Source organism: Coregonus lavaretus (assembly GCF_964263955.1).
Source record: "Coregonus lavaretus genome assembly, chromosome: 38".
NCBI classification, from domain to species: Eukaryota; Metazoa; Chordata; class Actinopteri; order Salmoniformes; family Salmonidae; genus Coregonus; species Coregonus lavaretus.
Window position 1 is genome coordinate 23,617,223 of NC_140025.1, and position 17,450 is coordinate 23,634,672.

General features: G+C 47.5%; 1 protein-coding gene across 1 annotated transcript in view; it reads left to right on the forward strand.

Moving 5' to 3' along the window:
• Positions 1–15,354: 15,354 nt before the first annotated feature.
• LOC311112517 (catenin alpha-2-like) overlaps positions 15,355–17,450 on the forward strand; it is a gene marked incomplete at its 5' end in the record, with an annotated part of 49,251 nt that continues 47,155 nt past the window's right edge. Inside the window, one exon of the mRNA XM_084155649.1 lies at positions 15,355–15,373. Within this exon, the coding sequence (XP_084011775.1) occupies positions 15,355–15,373 (19 nt within the window). The remainder of the gene's footprint in view (positions 15,374–17,450) is intronic.

The window sequence follows — 17,450 nt, forward strand, 5'->3', positions numbered from 1 at the left end:
CACTACATTTTTGTGCACTCTTTTTTTTGTTGTTGTGATTAATCGCATGGTCTGAAAGCATTCAAAATACACTGAAAACGTCTAAAATACATAATCTATACAGCAAAAAAGAACAATGCAATGTCAAAACAAATTGACATTGAGGTTAAAGAAAGTGTGCTTTATCAATTTACCAGATTTCGCTAACCGTTACTTCAAACAAAGTCAAGATGTCAATATTATTGTAATGTTTTCATATTAAAAAATTGTAAATTACGCTAATTTCGAGCTAATTCTGAATTTGCGATTAATTGTGATTAATTACAGCAAATCCTGAGAATAACTCAATTTAAATATACATTGGAAGAGAAACCCATTGTTGGCCCCCTTGGTCTAATGGTCAAGACATTGACTTCTCCAGTGGGAGACCTGGGCGCTAATCCAGCCATTTTCAAAAGGGCACATAGAATATCACATTTGAAATGTTGGGAAAGCACCCAAGAATGCTGTAGGTGGGTGTAGTGGTGGAATCAAGCGCAGGACACCGAAGTATAGTCCAAAAGACTTTAGTTCAATTTCCAACAAGGAAAATACGAACAAACTTGCCCGAAGGCGAAACTACGCACGAAGGCGACAAAACAAAAGGCGCACTAAACATGTGCGTAAACGCTCCAACGCAGTGGAGTGAAGCTCAACTGAGCGAATAAGCAAAATACAAGCACAACACACGACAGAAATAAATCAATCACACACAACACTAGACAAACACAACGAGAAACTTATAGGTGTGACACTCTGGCTCTGGGACTTTTGTATTTGAGCCAGGGTGTATTTTGTTTTGTTGGGTTTTGGTTTTGTATTTCTAGGTTTGCCTTTCTGTTGGTTGTATTTCTAGGTTTGGTCTATGACTCCCAATCGGAGGTAACGAGTGTCAGCTGTCGGCTCGTTATCTCTGATTGGGAGCCATATTTATTCTGAATGTTTTCCTGTGGGTATTGTGGGTTTTTGTTCTTAGTTCTGTCAGTGTTGCAGAGGACTTCACGTATCGGTCGTGTTTTGTTGTTTTGTTCCAGACTTTTGAATAAATAAAGTCATGTTTCTTGGACACGCTGCGCCTTGGTCATACTTGGACGACATCGACCCTCGTGACAGAAAAACCCACCGTAATAGGACCAAGCAGCGTGTCAAGCGGCAACAGTATCCACCTATAAAGGATTCATGGACATGGGAGGAGATACTGGATGGAAAGGGTCCTTGGGCACAACCGGGAGAATATCGCCGTCCTCGTGAAGAGCTGGAGGCAGCTGAAGCCGAGAGGAGGCGGTATGAGGAGGCAGCACGGAGTCAAGGCTGGAGGCCCGTGGGTACTACCCAAAAATTTCTTGGGGGGGGGCTTAAAGGGAGTGTGGCGAAGTCAGGTAGGAGACCTGCGCCTACTCCCTGGACTGACCGTGGAGAGCGAGAGTACGGGCAGACACCGTGTTACACAGTAGAGCGCATGGTGTCTCCTGTACGCAGGCATAGCCCGGTTCGGTACATTCCAGCTCCACGTATCGGCCGGGTTAGAGTGAGCATTGAGCCAGATGTCATGAAGCCGGCCCAACGCATCCGGCTACCAGTGCGTCTTCTCGGGCCGGCGTACATGGCACCAGCCTTACGCATGGTGTTCCCGGTTCGCCCACATAGGCCGGTGCGGGTTATTCCACCTCCCCGTACTGGTCGGGCGACGGGGAGCATCAACCCGGGTAAGGTTGGGCAGGCTCAGTGCTCAAGGGGGCCAGTAAGCCTGCACGGTCCGGTATTTCCGGCGCCACCTCCCCGCTCCAGCTCAGTACCACCAGTGCCTACACCACGCACCAAGCCTCCTGTGTGTTCCCCGAGTCCTGTGCGTCCTGTTGCTGCTCTCCGCACTAGGCCTTATGTGCGTCCCCAGGGTCCAGCATGCCCTGTTGCTTCTCCCCGCACTAGGCTTTATGTGCGTTCCCAGGGTCCAGCATACCCTGTTGCTTCTCCCCGCACTAGCCCTGAGATGCGTGTCCTCAGCCCGGTACCTCCAGTTCCGGCACCACGCACCAGGCCTACGGTGCGCCTCAGACGGCCAGAGTCTGCCGTCTGCCCAACGGGGCCTGAACTGCCCGTCTGGACTGAGCCTGCAAAGCCGCCCGTCTGCCATGAGCCTTCAGAGCCGTCCGCCAGACCGGAGCCGCTAGAGCCTTCCGCCAGACAGGATCAACCAGAGCCTTCCGCCAGACAGGATCAGCCAGAGCCTTCCGCCAGACAGGATCAGCCAGAGCCGTCAGCCAGCCATGAGCAGCCAGATCCGTCAGCCAGCCATGAGCAGCCAGATCCGTCAGCCAGCCATGAGCAGCCAGATCCGTCGGCCAGCCATGAGCAGCCAGATCCGTCGGCCAGCCATGAGCAGCCAGATCCGTCAGCCAGCCATGAGCAGCCAGATCCGTCAGCCAGCCATGAGCAGCCAGATCCGTCAGCCAGCCATGAGCAGCCAGATCCGTCGGCCAGCCATGAGCAGCCAGATCCGTCAGCCAGCCATGAGCAGCCAGATCCGTCAGCCAGCCATGAGCAGCCAGATCCGTCAGCCTGCCATGAGCAGCCAGATCCTTCAGCCAGCCATGAGCAGCCAGATCCGTCGGCCAGCCATGAGCAGCCAGATCCGTCGGCCAGCCATGAGCAGCCAGATCCTTCAGCCAGCCATGAGCCGTCCAGCCAGGATCCGCCAGAGCCGTCCAGCCAGGACCCGCCAGAGCCAGCCAGCCAGGATCCGCCATTGAGTCCGGTGCTGTCCCTTAGCCCGGGGCTGCCCCTTATCCTGGTGCTGCCCCTTAGTCCGGTGCTGCCCCTTAGTCCGGTGCTGCCCCTTAGTCCGGTGCTGCCCTTTAGTCCGGTGCCGCCCCTTAATCCAGTGGGGTTTAGTTGGGGGGTGGTTATGTGGAGGAGGCTACGGAAGCGGATAGTGACTAAGGTGGGGTGGGGACCACGACCAGGGCCAGAACCGCCACCGTGGACAGACGCCCACCCAGACCCTCCCCTAGACGGTATGCTGGTGCGCCCGGAGTGCGCACCTTTAGGGGGGGGTACTGTGACACTCTGGCTCTGGGACTTTTGTATTTGAGCCAGGGTGTATTTTGTTTTGTTGGGTTTTGGTTTTGTATTTCTAGGTTTGCCTTTCTGTTGGTTGTATTTCTAGGTTTGGTCTATGACTCCCAATCGGAGGTAACGAGTGTCAGCTGTCGGCTCGTTATCTCTGATTGGGAGCCATATTTATTCTGAATGTTTTCCTGTGGGTATTGTGGGTTTTTGTTCTTAGTTCTGTCAGTGTTGCAGAGGACTTCACGTATCGGTCGTGTTTTGTTGTTTTGTTCCAGACTTTTGAATAAATAAAGTCATGTTTCTTGGACACGCTGCGCCTTGGTCATACTTGGACGACATCGACCCTCGTGACAATAGGACACTAATTACGCTAAACGAGAACAGGTGTCACAATAAACAGACAAAAGCAAACGAACTTGAAACATACAACGGTGGCAGCTAGTATTCCGGAGACAACGAACGCCGAAGCCTGCCCGAAAAAGGAAGAGAGGCAGCCTCGGCCGAAACCGTGACATCTTGCTACTCCACCATGTCTGTGCCAATGATTGATTTCACCTTGATTCCTACACTTTGGACGTAAGTAAAGTAAATCTTATCTTTGTTCAAATACACTCAAGAAAAACTATTATATTTATCATGGTGATTCAGGACTAATATTAAAACAGAATAATTGCCCCACCATTATTAGACAACTATGCAGAAACACCCTCAAGTTTCTGAAATAAGTAAATGAAATAAATGATGAGAGAATAATCAGTCCAGAGATGTATTATATATAATTAATGTGTGGAGGAATGCTTCAGACTTTGCGGTGAAGCAGAAAAATCAGCATTTCCCAAATCCAGAGGTTGTGAGTTTGAATCCCAAGTAGGGTCAAATTTGAAAAATCATGTCAAATGTAATTAGTAGGGTATTGCAAAAGTTTAGCTGAACAGCATACCACTTACTTTAAACACCCCATATAATTTAATTCCGTAAAAAAACAAAACATGAAATTTGCAGTTTCACATGTGAAAATCTAATTTCCTCAATTTGGAGGGTGTGGCAGGTTGTGGCTTGAAGCAATGAGTAATGTATTAGAATGGCAGCGGTGCATTTTGAACCCACAACCCAACCCCTCCCTGTTTTTCAAACTGGTTGTTCAGAACAGTACCGTTTCCGTTTAATTGAAGGTTGCATTACGTTATTTCATACTGAACGCAGCCTTGGTGACTTTTCTAATCCAAAATTAATTAAAATAAAATTATGGTGACACCATTCAAATAAAAATGTCCTCCCCAAAAATGAGCCTAACAACATAATGGTCCATATTATCAGACTGGTGTGTTATTTAGCAATAAGCATTATCACCTGTAGCCCAACTAATGGAGCATAGTGGCTATAAATAAATAGGCTGGAGCATGGGGTTGCCCATCTGTATTTGTGCTAATCATTAGCTAGATCAGTGCTTCCCCATGATCCTTTTTATCATACGGGAGCATCCTAGGGGAACCCTCCCCTATTGCCCCCTCACCTCCCTCAATTGAATGAACTGCTACAATTGTTAAACAAAAATATGGTTTAAGAATACCTTTTCAAGAAACAATACATACAAACACTGGTACCTGGTTTCCCTTCCGTATTGAAATAAATAAGAAAAGATTCATAAAGGAGAAATGAACCAGCTTACTGCTGTGCAATGTCACATGCATCTCTATGAAAAAAGAATAATTGAGTAGTACTGTGTAGTGTAAAGCCACAGAAAGCCAGTGGGAAATTAATTTCCAATCTATAAAATTCATCATGGTATATTATTGAGGGGATCATGACCCCCCTGTCCCCCCGCAAGTTACATGTAGGTTATTGATTAAATGAACCGCTATGTGGTTGTGTAACCATTAGAGGTGTGAAGTAACTAATTAAAGCTCCTAGATTTTTTTTTTTTATCCTATGCTACAGACGGCTATATCGGTCCGCTATTACAGAACTAGTAAAGGCCCAGTGCACTACTTTTGTAAAAAATTAAATAAAAAAACATCTCTATATATTTTATTTATTTATATTTTTTACAATTATTAATACTTTTTTATTCTGATTTTTCAGAGGGTACTGCAGCACCCTACTTCCCGTGGCTATGCTAGTGGATTGGGAAGCAGTTGAACATAACATACAACATATTAATATGATTGAACTATTGAACTATATGTATCTTTAGATACTCTCGTGCCAGAAGAGCACATAATTTACAGTGCCGTGAAAAAGTATTTGCCCCTTTCTGATTTTCTCTATTTTTAAATATGTTTATACTGAATGTTATCTGATCTTTAACCAAAACCTAATAATAGATAAAGGGAACCTGAGTTTACAAATAACAAAAAAAATGGATACTTATTTTATTTATTTCATTAACAAAGTTATGCAACACCCAATTCCCCTGTGTGAAAAAGTAATTGCCCCCTTACACTCAATAACTGGTTGTGCCACCTTTAGCTGCAAGGACTGCAACCAAATGCTTCCTGTAGTTGTTGATCAGTCTCTCACATCACTGTGGAGGAATTTTGGCCACTCTTGCATTCAGAACTGCTTTAACTCAAATCAAATCAAATCTAATTTTATTGGTCACATACACATATTTAGCAGATGTTATTGCAGGTGTAGCGAAATGCTTGTGTTCCTAGCTTCAACAGTGCAGTAGTATCTAACAATTCACAACAATACACACAAATCTAAAAGTAAAAGAATGGAATTAAGAACTATACAAATATTAGGATGAGCAATGTCGGAGTGGCATTGACTAAAATACAGTAGAATAGAATACAGTATAGACATTTGAAATGAGTAAAGCAGTATGTAAACATTATTAAAGTTACCAGTGATTCCATGTCTATGTATATGGGGCAGCAGCCTCTAAGGTGCAGGATTGAGTAACCGGGTGGTAGCCGGCTAGTGAGGGCTATTTAACAGTCTGATGGCCTTGAGATAGAAGCTGTTTTTCAGTCTCTCGGTCCCAGCTTTGATGCACCTGTACTGACCTCGCCTTCTGGATGGAAGCGGGGTGAACAGGCCGTGGCTCGGGTGGTTGATGTCCTTGATGATCTTTTTGGTCTCCTGTGACATCGGGTGCTGTAGGTGTCCTGGAGGGCAGGCAGTGTGCCGAACCAGGCGGTGATACAGTCCGACAGGATGCTCTCAATTGTGCATCTGTAAAAGTTTGTGAGGGTCTTACGGGCTGTTGCACCTTCTTCACCACACTGTCTGTGTGGGTGGACCATTTCAGATTGTCAGCGATGTGTATGCCGAGGAACTTGAAGCTTTTTACCTTCTCCACTGCGGTCCCGTCGATGCGGATAGAGGCATGCTCCCTCTGCTGATTCCTGCAGTCCACAATAATCAGCTCCTTCATTTTGTTGACGTTAAGGGAGAGGTTATTTTCCTGGCACCACTCCGCCAGGGCCCTCACCTCCTCCCTGTAGGCTGTCTCGACATTGTTGGTAATCAGGCCTACTACTGTTGTGTCGTCTGCAAACTTGATGACTGAGTTGGAGGCGTGCGTGGCCACGCAGTCATGGGTGAACAGGGAGTACAGGAGGGGGCTGAGCACGCACCCTTGTGGGGCCCCTGTGTTGAGGATCAGCGAAGTGGAAGTGTTGTTTCCTACCTTCACAACCTGGGGGCGGCCCTTCAGGAAGTCCAGGACCCAGTTGCATAGGGCGGGGTTCAGACCCAGGGCCCCGAGCTTAATGATGAGCTTGGAGAGTACTATGGTGTTGAAGGCTGAGCTGTAATCAATGAACATCATTCTTACATATGTAGATGGGATAGGGCAGTGTGATGGTGATTGCATCGTCTGTGGATCTATTGGGGATAGGGAGAGATGTAATATGTCCGTAAACACTCAGCGACATGAACTGCTCGTTTCAAGTCCTGTCACAACATCTCAATTGGGATTAGGTCTGGTCTTTGAATTAGCCATTACAAAACTTCAAATGTGTTGCTTTTTAACAATTTTCATGTAGACTTGATTGTGTGTTTTGGATCATTGTCTTGCTGCATGACCCAGCTGCGCTTCAGCTCACAGACGGATGGCCTGAAATTCTCCTGTAGAATTCTCTGATGAAGAGCAGAATTCATGGTTCCTTCTATTAAGGCAAGTCGTCCAGGTCCTGAGGTAGCAAAGCATCCCCAAACCATCATGCTTGATCGTTGGTATGAGGTTCTTACAGTGGAATGCAGTGTTTGGTTTTCGCCAGACATAATGGGACACATCTCGTCCAAAATGTTTACTGAAGTTTGACAAAAAGCACCTGGATGATCATCAAGACTCTTGGAAGAATGTTCTATGGACAGATGAGTCAAAAGTATAACTTTTTGGACGACATGGGTCCCATTATGCCTGGTGAAAACCAAACACTGCATTCCACAGTAAGAACCTTATACCAACGGTCAAACATGGTGGTGGTAGTGATAGTTTGGGGATGTTTATCTCGCGTCCTCTGTCTTGTAATCACGTGACTGCCCACTTCACAATGTGTTAGCCACTAGCCAGCTGTGCCACCAAAAAGCTAGGAATTCCATAGCACAGGAGGAGACATTTCAAGCTGGGGAGTGAGGTTACGAATCCTGACTCCTAAAGATTCTCTGTTCCAATGGTAAAAAATTGTTGGTAGCACTTTACCAGATAGCCTACGTGAGACTTAGTGAGCCCATAATATTCAAACCTACCCGGAATTCAAAACGTATAATCACAGTCTTGGTTATCATATTCATAATCATCTCCCCTCTTTTTTCCATTATTTAAATCATTCTAATCATACACTTTTCAAACAATTATGACAACCTGAACCAAACTGTGCTGGCTTGGGTAATTTCTTTTCACAGTATACTTTTGTTGTATCCCTGTGTTTTGTCTGTTATACTGTATGTCACACAGGAAGACAAGCTGCGGCATATAACCCAATCCTAATTAAATCAGCTAATTGAAGCACCTGTTGCTCATCTGTTGTGCACTAGTTGTCTATATCAAATGTGCTGTTTTACCAAACTACTACTGAACCTACACACTGAAGAAGACTTGTTAGCTGAAACATCTGTGTATGCTATCCCCCTGCAGTAAAAAAATATTTTACAAATAGAAAAGGAACAAAGAGCTTTGTAAATCTGTACTCGCTGGTTTTACTAACCCTTCGGAAGATTATGATGGTTTACTTTTGATTAAAGGCTACATTATCTTTTTCAGCACGGTTACCGCAACTATGGTGGATGCATAACCAGGCCAGGTCATAGGCCAATTATTACCTTAGTATTACAGTACAAACTGTATCTTCTTTATGTGATCAGTCTATTTGATGGAAAGAGCATCTTAATGTTTTGTACACACAGTGTATATGCAAATTATATTCAGTTCCAGCTGTCGCTGTGGTGTCATCACATATTACATTTGTTTTAGGCCTATTTGATGACTTTATTATTTCATTCCAAGAGCTGCTTCCTATGCTGTCTGACAAAAATCTCCTATTTTAGTAGTTCTTTAAAGTAAATAAGGCATTATTTTATGACTGCTGAATACCAACTATCAATCTTAGATTATGTATTTTCAGGCAGAGATACCTCACGAAGTAACTATTCTATCCCTCTCGATCTAGCATTCTTCGGCTTCTTCTCTCCGTCTCAGACTGGACAAGTAGGGGCGCAATGGGTCATGGTCATTGTAATTAATTACCATGTTTTCTGCGTTACTCTATGTAGAATATTGGCCTGTTAGAAACTACAACTCCCTACTACATCGCACAGTTCGGGCTTGATCTTATTGATCTCTAGAGAAACTGTGCATTGCGGTCACAGAAAAAAATTAACTCAATTTAAATATACATTGGAAGAAAAACCCATTGTTGGCCCTCTTGGTCTAATGGTCAAGACATTGACTTCTCCAGTGGGAGACCTGGGCGCTAATCCTGCCATTTACAAAAGTGCACATACAATATCACATTTGAAATGTTGGGAAAGCACCTCTGAGTCATGTGAAACTTCACAGGTGTCTGAAAACCATGTATTTTTTTCCACATGTGACATTTTTCATGTGATTTGTTAATGTGAAACATAAATGTGAAAAATGTACATGTGAAAGTCCATGTGAATCTTCACGTGTCCGAAACTCGTGTCTGATTGGTGACATTTTTCACGTGATTTATTCAAACATGTGTCTTCAAAACAACATGTATTTTTCTTCACGTTATTTTTTTGTTGACGTTTTTTTTGTAAGGGTTGGGCTGCATCAACCTAACAGGAGATGCATGCAATGGTGTAAACATTTAAGGTATATGACTAACAGGCTACTGTTTTCACTTTGATTTTAACTTTTAAACATCAATATCTATGCAAAGTAAATATTTGCAGAGATATCAGTAGCAAATCAAAGCTATAATTGTTTGACAGAATTAATAAAATATGGAAAGAAGATAAAACATGTAAAATACGGATACGCTGTCTGATATTTTAATGGATGCGGAGTGATTGCAGAGTGATTCCCAAATACTCAAACATCATCTTGTCACTCGGGATTGTGTTTTTTGCTTCACTGAGCGTAGGCAGACGCCTGATCCGACCTATTTGTCACTCACCGAGTTTAAAAGCAGCAGTGCCAGAATCAATCGAGCTTTCTAGCCTATTTGTGCCAGCTGCTACTGGTGGTACGTCATTATCTGCGCGCACAGTTTATACTGTAGATGCTTGGGACCATCGCGCTCACATTCAACAGGAGGCAAGTGATGGATGTGGTTGGAAACTTCTACTTCGCATCTTGCCATCTTCACCGAAGTAGAGGCATGCACTCAAAGCTAAAATTCTAAATGGGATGCCCTCAGGTGGAGTAGAAACTGACAAGTCGTTTTATTCAAATTTGAGAGGATTTTTACTGGTGTATTGCGGAGAGGAGAGGTGCGTTCCGCGCAGTGGTTCAGATATCTACTCTGTTTCTCTAAACATTTCAAAGACACAGACTGAAATAACAACTTGTTCCACAGTAGGAAGTGAACAATATAGTCAGAATGGCAGCTGTGGCACTCAATGGATCGAACATAACTACGGGGAACTTTACGAATCAGTTTGTTCAGCCGCCATGGCGCATTGCACTGTGGTCGGTCGCCTACAGCTCCGTTTTGGCGGTGGCTGTGTTCGGAAACCTCATTGTCATATGGATAATTCTCGCCCACAAACGAATGCGGACAGTCACCAACTATTTCCTTTTGAACTTGGCATTTTCGGACGCATCCATGGCCGCCTTCAATACTTTAATTAATTTCATATACGCTGCCCACGGAGACTGGTACTTCGGAGAGGCTTATTGCAGGTTTCACAACTTTTTCCCCGTCACCTCCGTGTTCGCAAGCATCTATTCGATGACTGCAATTGCCGTTGATAGGTAGGCAACTGATGCTGATCATGCTTACTTTTTAAATCAATAATGGTATTTATTTATTATTAATTATTATGATTATTATTCAGCACTTGTCATGATTCTTTACATGCATTTTCCACCTGTAAAAAACCCCCCATAGGATTCACTCTATCTACATGGTGATGCTGATGAGGTTGTAGGGGATTGGTATTCTATCCAGGCAGTAGGTTGTGTGTGTGTGCATACCTTCGTGTGTAGGATGACAGTGAGTTGTGTGAGTGCATGCCTGCGCGTGTGTGTAGGGTATATATTGGGTGTGAGCGTGTGTCTGTGCATGCATACATGCGTGAATGTTAATTTGTGTGTGTGTGCATGCCTGCATGTATCTATGCTGGGGAGGGCAGTATATTGCGTGTGTAATCATGAGTTTGCGTGTGTGCGCATGCGTGTGCCTGTTTGTGTGTCTGTTTGTGAATGACTGCATACATGCATGTGCACACATTTATGCCTTTATGTGTGTGTGGAGTGGATGAGTGTCAGTGGAGGGGTTCAAAGCAGCACCAACCACAGAAGATAAAGAAAATATTAAAAAGATGAGTAACCGTGAAATTAGCAATGCTTTTCATCTTATTCATGGCAGTCATATCAAGAGACATGGAATATCCAGACTACTGATGTCAATCCAGACCACCAGAGCACAGCTATATTACAGGTTCTATGTTGTGAATGTCCTTGTGATTCAAACTGTACATCTAGATGGAGCTGGTGTCAGACTTCTGTAGCATGTTCTGGCATATCAGTAACTGCAGGTTTGTCATCATTATGGCCCTGCTACACTATAGCCATACGGCATCTGGCATGGTCGTCAGTCATCAGCCATTGAGGGAACACTTCTTTGAAATCAATGAAAGCTGCTATACTGTCAATCTTGTGCTCGCGTTGCATCACGTCCAATGGCAGCGTCCAAGCTCAAGAATCTCTGAGGTTCAGTTCTCGATGGATGACGCACGTGTTAATTCTAAATTGTGAATTTAAATAATTAGAAATAAAGTTGATTTTGGTTGCATATGGCCTCCACTAGACACCATTGGTTATTTTACTAAGATTTATGAAGCCAAGAAGATGCTAGTGAGAAGAAACTCTAGCTAGGTAGCTACATTGATTATTTTCACATTGAATACAAAAGCAACTTGTGTAATTAGAGGATCATTTAGTACAACCACTAGCAACAATTTAATGAGTACTTGCGAAAAAATGGACTAAAGCTATTGTACTTACGCATAATCGATTAATATGGTACAGTAGGGAAAAATACAATAAGGACCCTTTTCCCCTCTGCTCCTCCACTCTCAAAACAACACGCTCTGTGTAGCAGGTAGAGCGTCACATTGACACTACGCTGATGACCTGCTTGCATGTGGGGTGGCAGAGTGTCACAAGAATTTCTATCTCAATGTTTCAAACTGAACTCTTATATTACTCAATCTGTATCCCAGAGGTTGTAAATCTCTAATAAACAGACAGTCTCCCAGTTTACAATTATCAGGTCTTTATTCAGAGAGTGCTCTGCACAGTCTTTTTATACTCACACAAACACACAAGTTCTTATCATAGGCTGCTCCTTGCTCAGGCAGGCTGAATTTTCTTCACTATTCCCATACATAGTTATCGCGTTCTCACAATATTCTGCAAGCCTCTCACTCCCCCTCTCTGTGTGGGGACATCTGTTTTTGAAACCGGTCTCCTGTTATTGGTTTCAAAGTTTGCCCTTCTGCTTGCCTAACTACAAGACACAAATACTTTGTTGCTGGGCAAATATGCATCTTATATAAGCATATGATTAACTCTCTAAGCTCTAGTCTTCTAATAGTCATACATTATTAGTTTAACTCCAGGGTGTGACATTTTAGTCATATCTTACTCACACATTTCTTTAGCACAGAGTATTATGTGTGTGTGGGTGTCTGCGTGCGCATGCTAGGAAATGCTTGCATCTGTGTAGTGGGTGGCAGTGTAGTGTGTGTGTGTGCGCACATTGTCACGGTTTCGGCCGAGGCTGCCTCTCTTCCTTGTTCGGGCAGGCTTCGGCGTTCGTTGTCTCCGGAATACTAGCTGCCACCGTTGTATGTTTCATGTTCGTTTGCTTTTGTCTGTTTGTTGTGACACCTGTTTCTCGTTTAGCGTAATTAGTGTCCTATAAGTTTCTCGTTGTGTTTGTCTAGTGTTGTGTGTTATTGTATACGTTGCTGTCGTAGTGTTGCGTGTTTGTTGTATTCTCGCTCGGTTGAGCTTCTCTCCACTACGTTGGAGCATTTTTCGCACCTGTTTAGTGCGCCGTTATTTTGTCGCCTTCGTGTGTAATTTCGCCTTCGGGCAAGTGTTTCATATTTTCCTTGTTGGAAATATTACTAAAGTCTTTTGGACTATACTTCGGTGTCCTGCGCTTGATTCCACCACTACACCCACCTACAGCACTCTTGACAGAATAACACACCTTTAGAATGGAATCAGCGGGAGCCGCAGCAGCCCAGGCGACGCTGGAGGACAAGGTCCGGGAACAAAGTGACCAGATCCTGCAGATGGGGACCGCACTGCAGGAGGTGATCACCACCATCCGAGGCTGGGGGACGCCTCCACCGCCATCCTCCCTGCCAGCACCATCGGCCAGTCAGCCCATTCCCGCACCGGAACCCCGAGGAGTCCGACTCTCACTCCCGAGGGCCTACGATGGGACCGCGGCCGGGTGTCAGGGATTCCTTCTCCAGGTGGAGCTGTACCTGGCCACCGTGCACCCGGCGCCCTCGGGACATGAGAGCGTGTCCGCCCTGATCTCCTGCCTTTCCGGGAAGGCGTTGGAATGGGCCAACGCGGAGTGGAGGAGGATCGACGCGGACACCATCACATACGACGAGTTCTCCCGCCGCTTCAGGGCGGTGTTTGACCATCCCCCGGAGGGGAAAGCGGCGGGGGAGCGTCTGGTCTTCCTCCGGCAGGGGAGGAGGAGTGCCCAGGAGTTCGCCCTCGAATTCCGTACTCTAGCGGCAGATGCAAGGTGGAATGAGCGGGGCTCTCGTCGATCACTACAGATGTAGTCTACGAGAGGACGTCCGTCGGGAGCTGGCCTGTAGGGACACCAGCCTCTCGTTCGACCAGTTGGTCGACATGTCCATCAGGCTGGATAACCTGCTAGCTACCCCCGGACGTCCCGAGGGGGGTCCGTCCATTTCACCCTCCAGCGCCTCCGAGCCGTGCCCCATGGAGCTCGGGGGCGCTGGCGCTAGAGAGAGGAGGGGTCGGCTTTCTAGGGGGTCTATCTCCTGCACCAACTGTGGTCGGGGAGGACACACCGCGGCTAGGTGCTGGGGATGGCCTCCTAGGGGAGAGGACGACAGGTCCCGCACTGGGGATTCCTTCCAGGTGAGTAGGCGCCCCACTCACCCAGAGCTCTCTGTTGCACATTTCTGTATACCTGTGAGTTTTCCACAGGTAGCACCTCATTCCCAGCATAAGGCGCTGTTAGATTCAGGCGCGGCTGGGAATTTTGTTGATAAGAAGTTTTGTTTAGCGTTAGGGATTCCCCTTCTTCCTGTTGATGTCCCTTTCCCCGTTCATGCCCTAGATAGCCGTCCGTTGGGTGCGGGCTTGATCAGGGAGGTCACTGCGCCACTTAGGATGTGTGCGCAGGGGGGTCATCAGGAGATGATTCAGCTATTTCCGATTGACTCGCCTGCGTATCCGGTGGTGCTGGGCATGCCCTGGTTGAGTACCCATAACCCATTTATTTCGTGGCAGGAGAGGGCTCTGATGGAGTGGTCTGCCCAGTGTGTTGGTCGATGTTTGGGTGTTTCCGTAGGGGCTACCTCGGTGGAGAGTCCAAACCAGGTGCCCGCATTGCACGTTCCCCCTGAGTATGGGGATTTGGCTATTGCGTTTAGTAAGTCGAGGGCGACGCAGTTGCCGCCCCATAGGCAGGGAGATTGTGCGATAGACCTCCAGGTAGGAGCTGCGCTCCCACGGAGCCATGTGTATCCTCTGTCTCAGGAGGAGAAGAAAGCTATGGAGACTTACATAGACGAATCTCTGAGACAAGGATACATACGGCCTTCCACTTCCCCTGCGTCCTCAAGTTTATTTTTTGTGAAGAAAAAGGATGGTGGTTTACGCCCGTGCATCGATTATCGTGGTCTCAATCAGATCACGGTGAAGTACAGTTATCCACTCCCGCTGATTGCGACCATGACTGAGTCATTGATCTCATAAATTAGATCTCAGGAGCGCGTACAACTTGGTGCGCATCAGGGAGGGCGATGAATGGAAGACAGCCTTTAGTACCACCTCGGGCCATTACGAGTATCTTGTCATGCCATACGGGTTGATGAACGCTCCGTCAGTTTTCCAATCATTCGTGGATGAGATCTTCAGGGACATGCAGGGGCAGGGGGTGGTTGTGTACATAGATGACATTCTCGTGTACTCGCCTACCCGTGTCAAGCATGTGGCCCTGGTGCGCAGAGTGTTGCGGAGGCTGGTGGAGCACGACCTGTATGTTAAGGCAGAGAAGTGTCTGTTTTTCCAGGAGTCGGTCTCCTTTTTGGGGTATCAGTTGTCTGCGTCAGGGGTGAAGATGGAGGTAGACCGGGTGTCAGCCGTGCGTAATTGGCAAACACCAACCACTGTGAAGGAGGTGCAGCAGTTTTTGGGGTTTGCGAATTACTACCGGAGGTTTATCCGGGGTTTTGGACAGGTGGCAGCTCCCCTCACGTCTCTTTTGAAGGGGGGTCCGGTGCGTCTGCAGTGGTCTGCCGAGGCGGACAGGGCGTTTGGGGGGCTGAAGGACCTGTTTACCTCGGCCCCGGTGCTGGCGCATCCGGATCCCTCTGCCATTTCAGGTAGAGATGGACGCGTCTGAGGCCAGTATAGGAGCCGTACTTTCACAACGGTCAGGCGCGCCACCTAAACTCCGCCCCTGTGCTTTTTATTCCAAAAAGCTCAGTCCGGCGGAGCGAAACTATGACGTAGGGGACAGGGAGCTGTTAGCCGTGGTACAGGCCCTAAAGGTGTGGAGGCACTGGCTTGAGGGGGCTCAACACCCTTTCCTCATTTTGACGGACCACCGTAACCTGGAGTTCATCCGGGCAGCGAGGAGGCTGAACCCTCGCCAGGCGAGATGGAATATGTTTTTGACCCGGTTTACATTTAAGATCACGTACATCCCTGGGTCACAGAACGGTAAGGCAGATGCACTGTCTCGGCGGTATGACACAGAGGAGAGGTCCGTGGAGCCCACTCCCATACTGCCGGAGTCGTGTCTGGTGGCACCGGTAGTGTGGGAGGTCGATGCTGAGCTCGAGCGGGCGTTACGCACCGACCCTAGTCCAACGCAATGCCCGGAGGGTCGGAAGTACGTTCCGCTCGAGGTTCGGGATCGATTGATCTATTGGGCTCACACGTCACCCTCCTCTGGACACCCTGGTATCGGCCGGACAGTGCACTGTCTTAGTGCCAAGTACTGGTGGCCCACGTTGGCAAGGGATGTGAGGGTTTATGTTTCCTCCTGCTCGGTGTGCGCCCAGTGTAAGGCGCCTAGGGGTAAGTTACTACCCCTGCCCGTTCCACAACGACCATGGTCTCACCTCTCGGTGGATTTCCTTACTGACCTTCCTCCTTCTCAGGGGAATACCACTATACTGGTCGTTGTGGACCGGTTTTCTAAGGCCTGTCGTTTGCTCCCCATGCCGGGCCTTCCTACCGCCCTGCAAACTGCCGAGGCACTATTCACCCATGTGTTCCGGCACTACGGGGTACACGAGGATATTGTGTCTGATCGGGGTCCCCAATTTACCTCCAGGGTCTGGAGAGCCTTTATGGAGCGGTTGGGGGTCTCGGTGAGTCTCACCTCGGGTTACCACCCGGAGAGTAATGGGCAGGTGGAACGCGTGAACCATTCCTCCACTAACCTAACCCCTTTCCAATGTGTGTTAGGTTACCAGCCGGTTCTGGCACCTTGGCAGCAGAGCCAGATTGAGGCTCCTGCGGTGGATGAGTGGGCACGGTGCTCGGAGGAGACATGGAACGCTGCACACGTCCACCTGCAGCGGGCCCTCCGACGTCATAAGGCGAGCGCCTATCTCCACCGCAGTGAGGGACCGGTGTACGCACCTGGTGATCGAGTCTGGCTCTCTACCAGAAACCTGCCCCTCCGCCTGCCCTGTTGGAAACTGGGTCGGCGGTTTGTAGGGCCATTTAAAGTCCTGAGAAGGTTGAACGAGGTGTGTTACAAATTACAACTACCTTTTGAATATAAAAGTATTAACCCCTCGTTCCATGTGTCTCTTCTCAGGCCGGTGGTAGCTGGCCCACTCCAAGAAAGTGAGATCAGGGAGACTCCTCCGCCCCCATTGGACATCGAGGGGGCACCGGCGTACTCCGTGAAGTCCATCTTGGATTCGAGACGTCGGATGGGGGGTCTCCAATATCTAGTGGAGTGGGAGGGGTACGGTCCGGAGGAACGGTGCTGGGTGCCGAGGAGAGACATTTTGGACCCGTCTCTCCTGACGGAATTCCACCGTGGGCACCCGACGCACCCTGCTCCGCGTCCTCCTGGTCGTCCCCGAGGCCGGAGTCGGCGCACGTCTGGAGCCGCGCGTCAAGGGGGGGGTACTGTCACGGTTTCGGCCGAGGCTGCCTCTCTTCCTTGTTCGGGCAGGCTTCTGTGTTCGTTGTCTCCGGAATACTAGCTGCCACCGTTGTATGTTTCATGTTCGTTTGCTTTTGTCTGTTTGTTGTGACACCTGTTTCTCGTTTAGCGTAATTAGTGTCCTATAAGTTTCTCGTTGTGTTTGTCTAGTGTTGTGTGTTATTGTATACGTTGCTGTCGTAGTGTTGCGTGTTTGTTGTATTCTCGCTCGGTTTAGCTTCTCTCCACTACGTTGGAGCATTTTTCGCACCTGTTTAGTGCGCCGTTATTTTGTCGCCTTCGTGCGTAATTTCG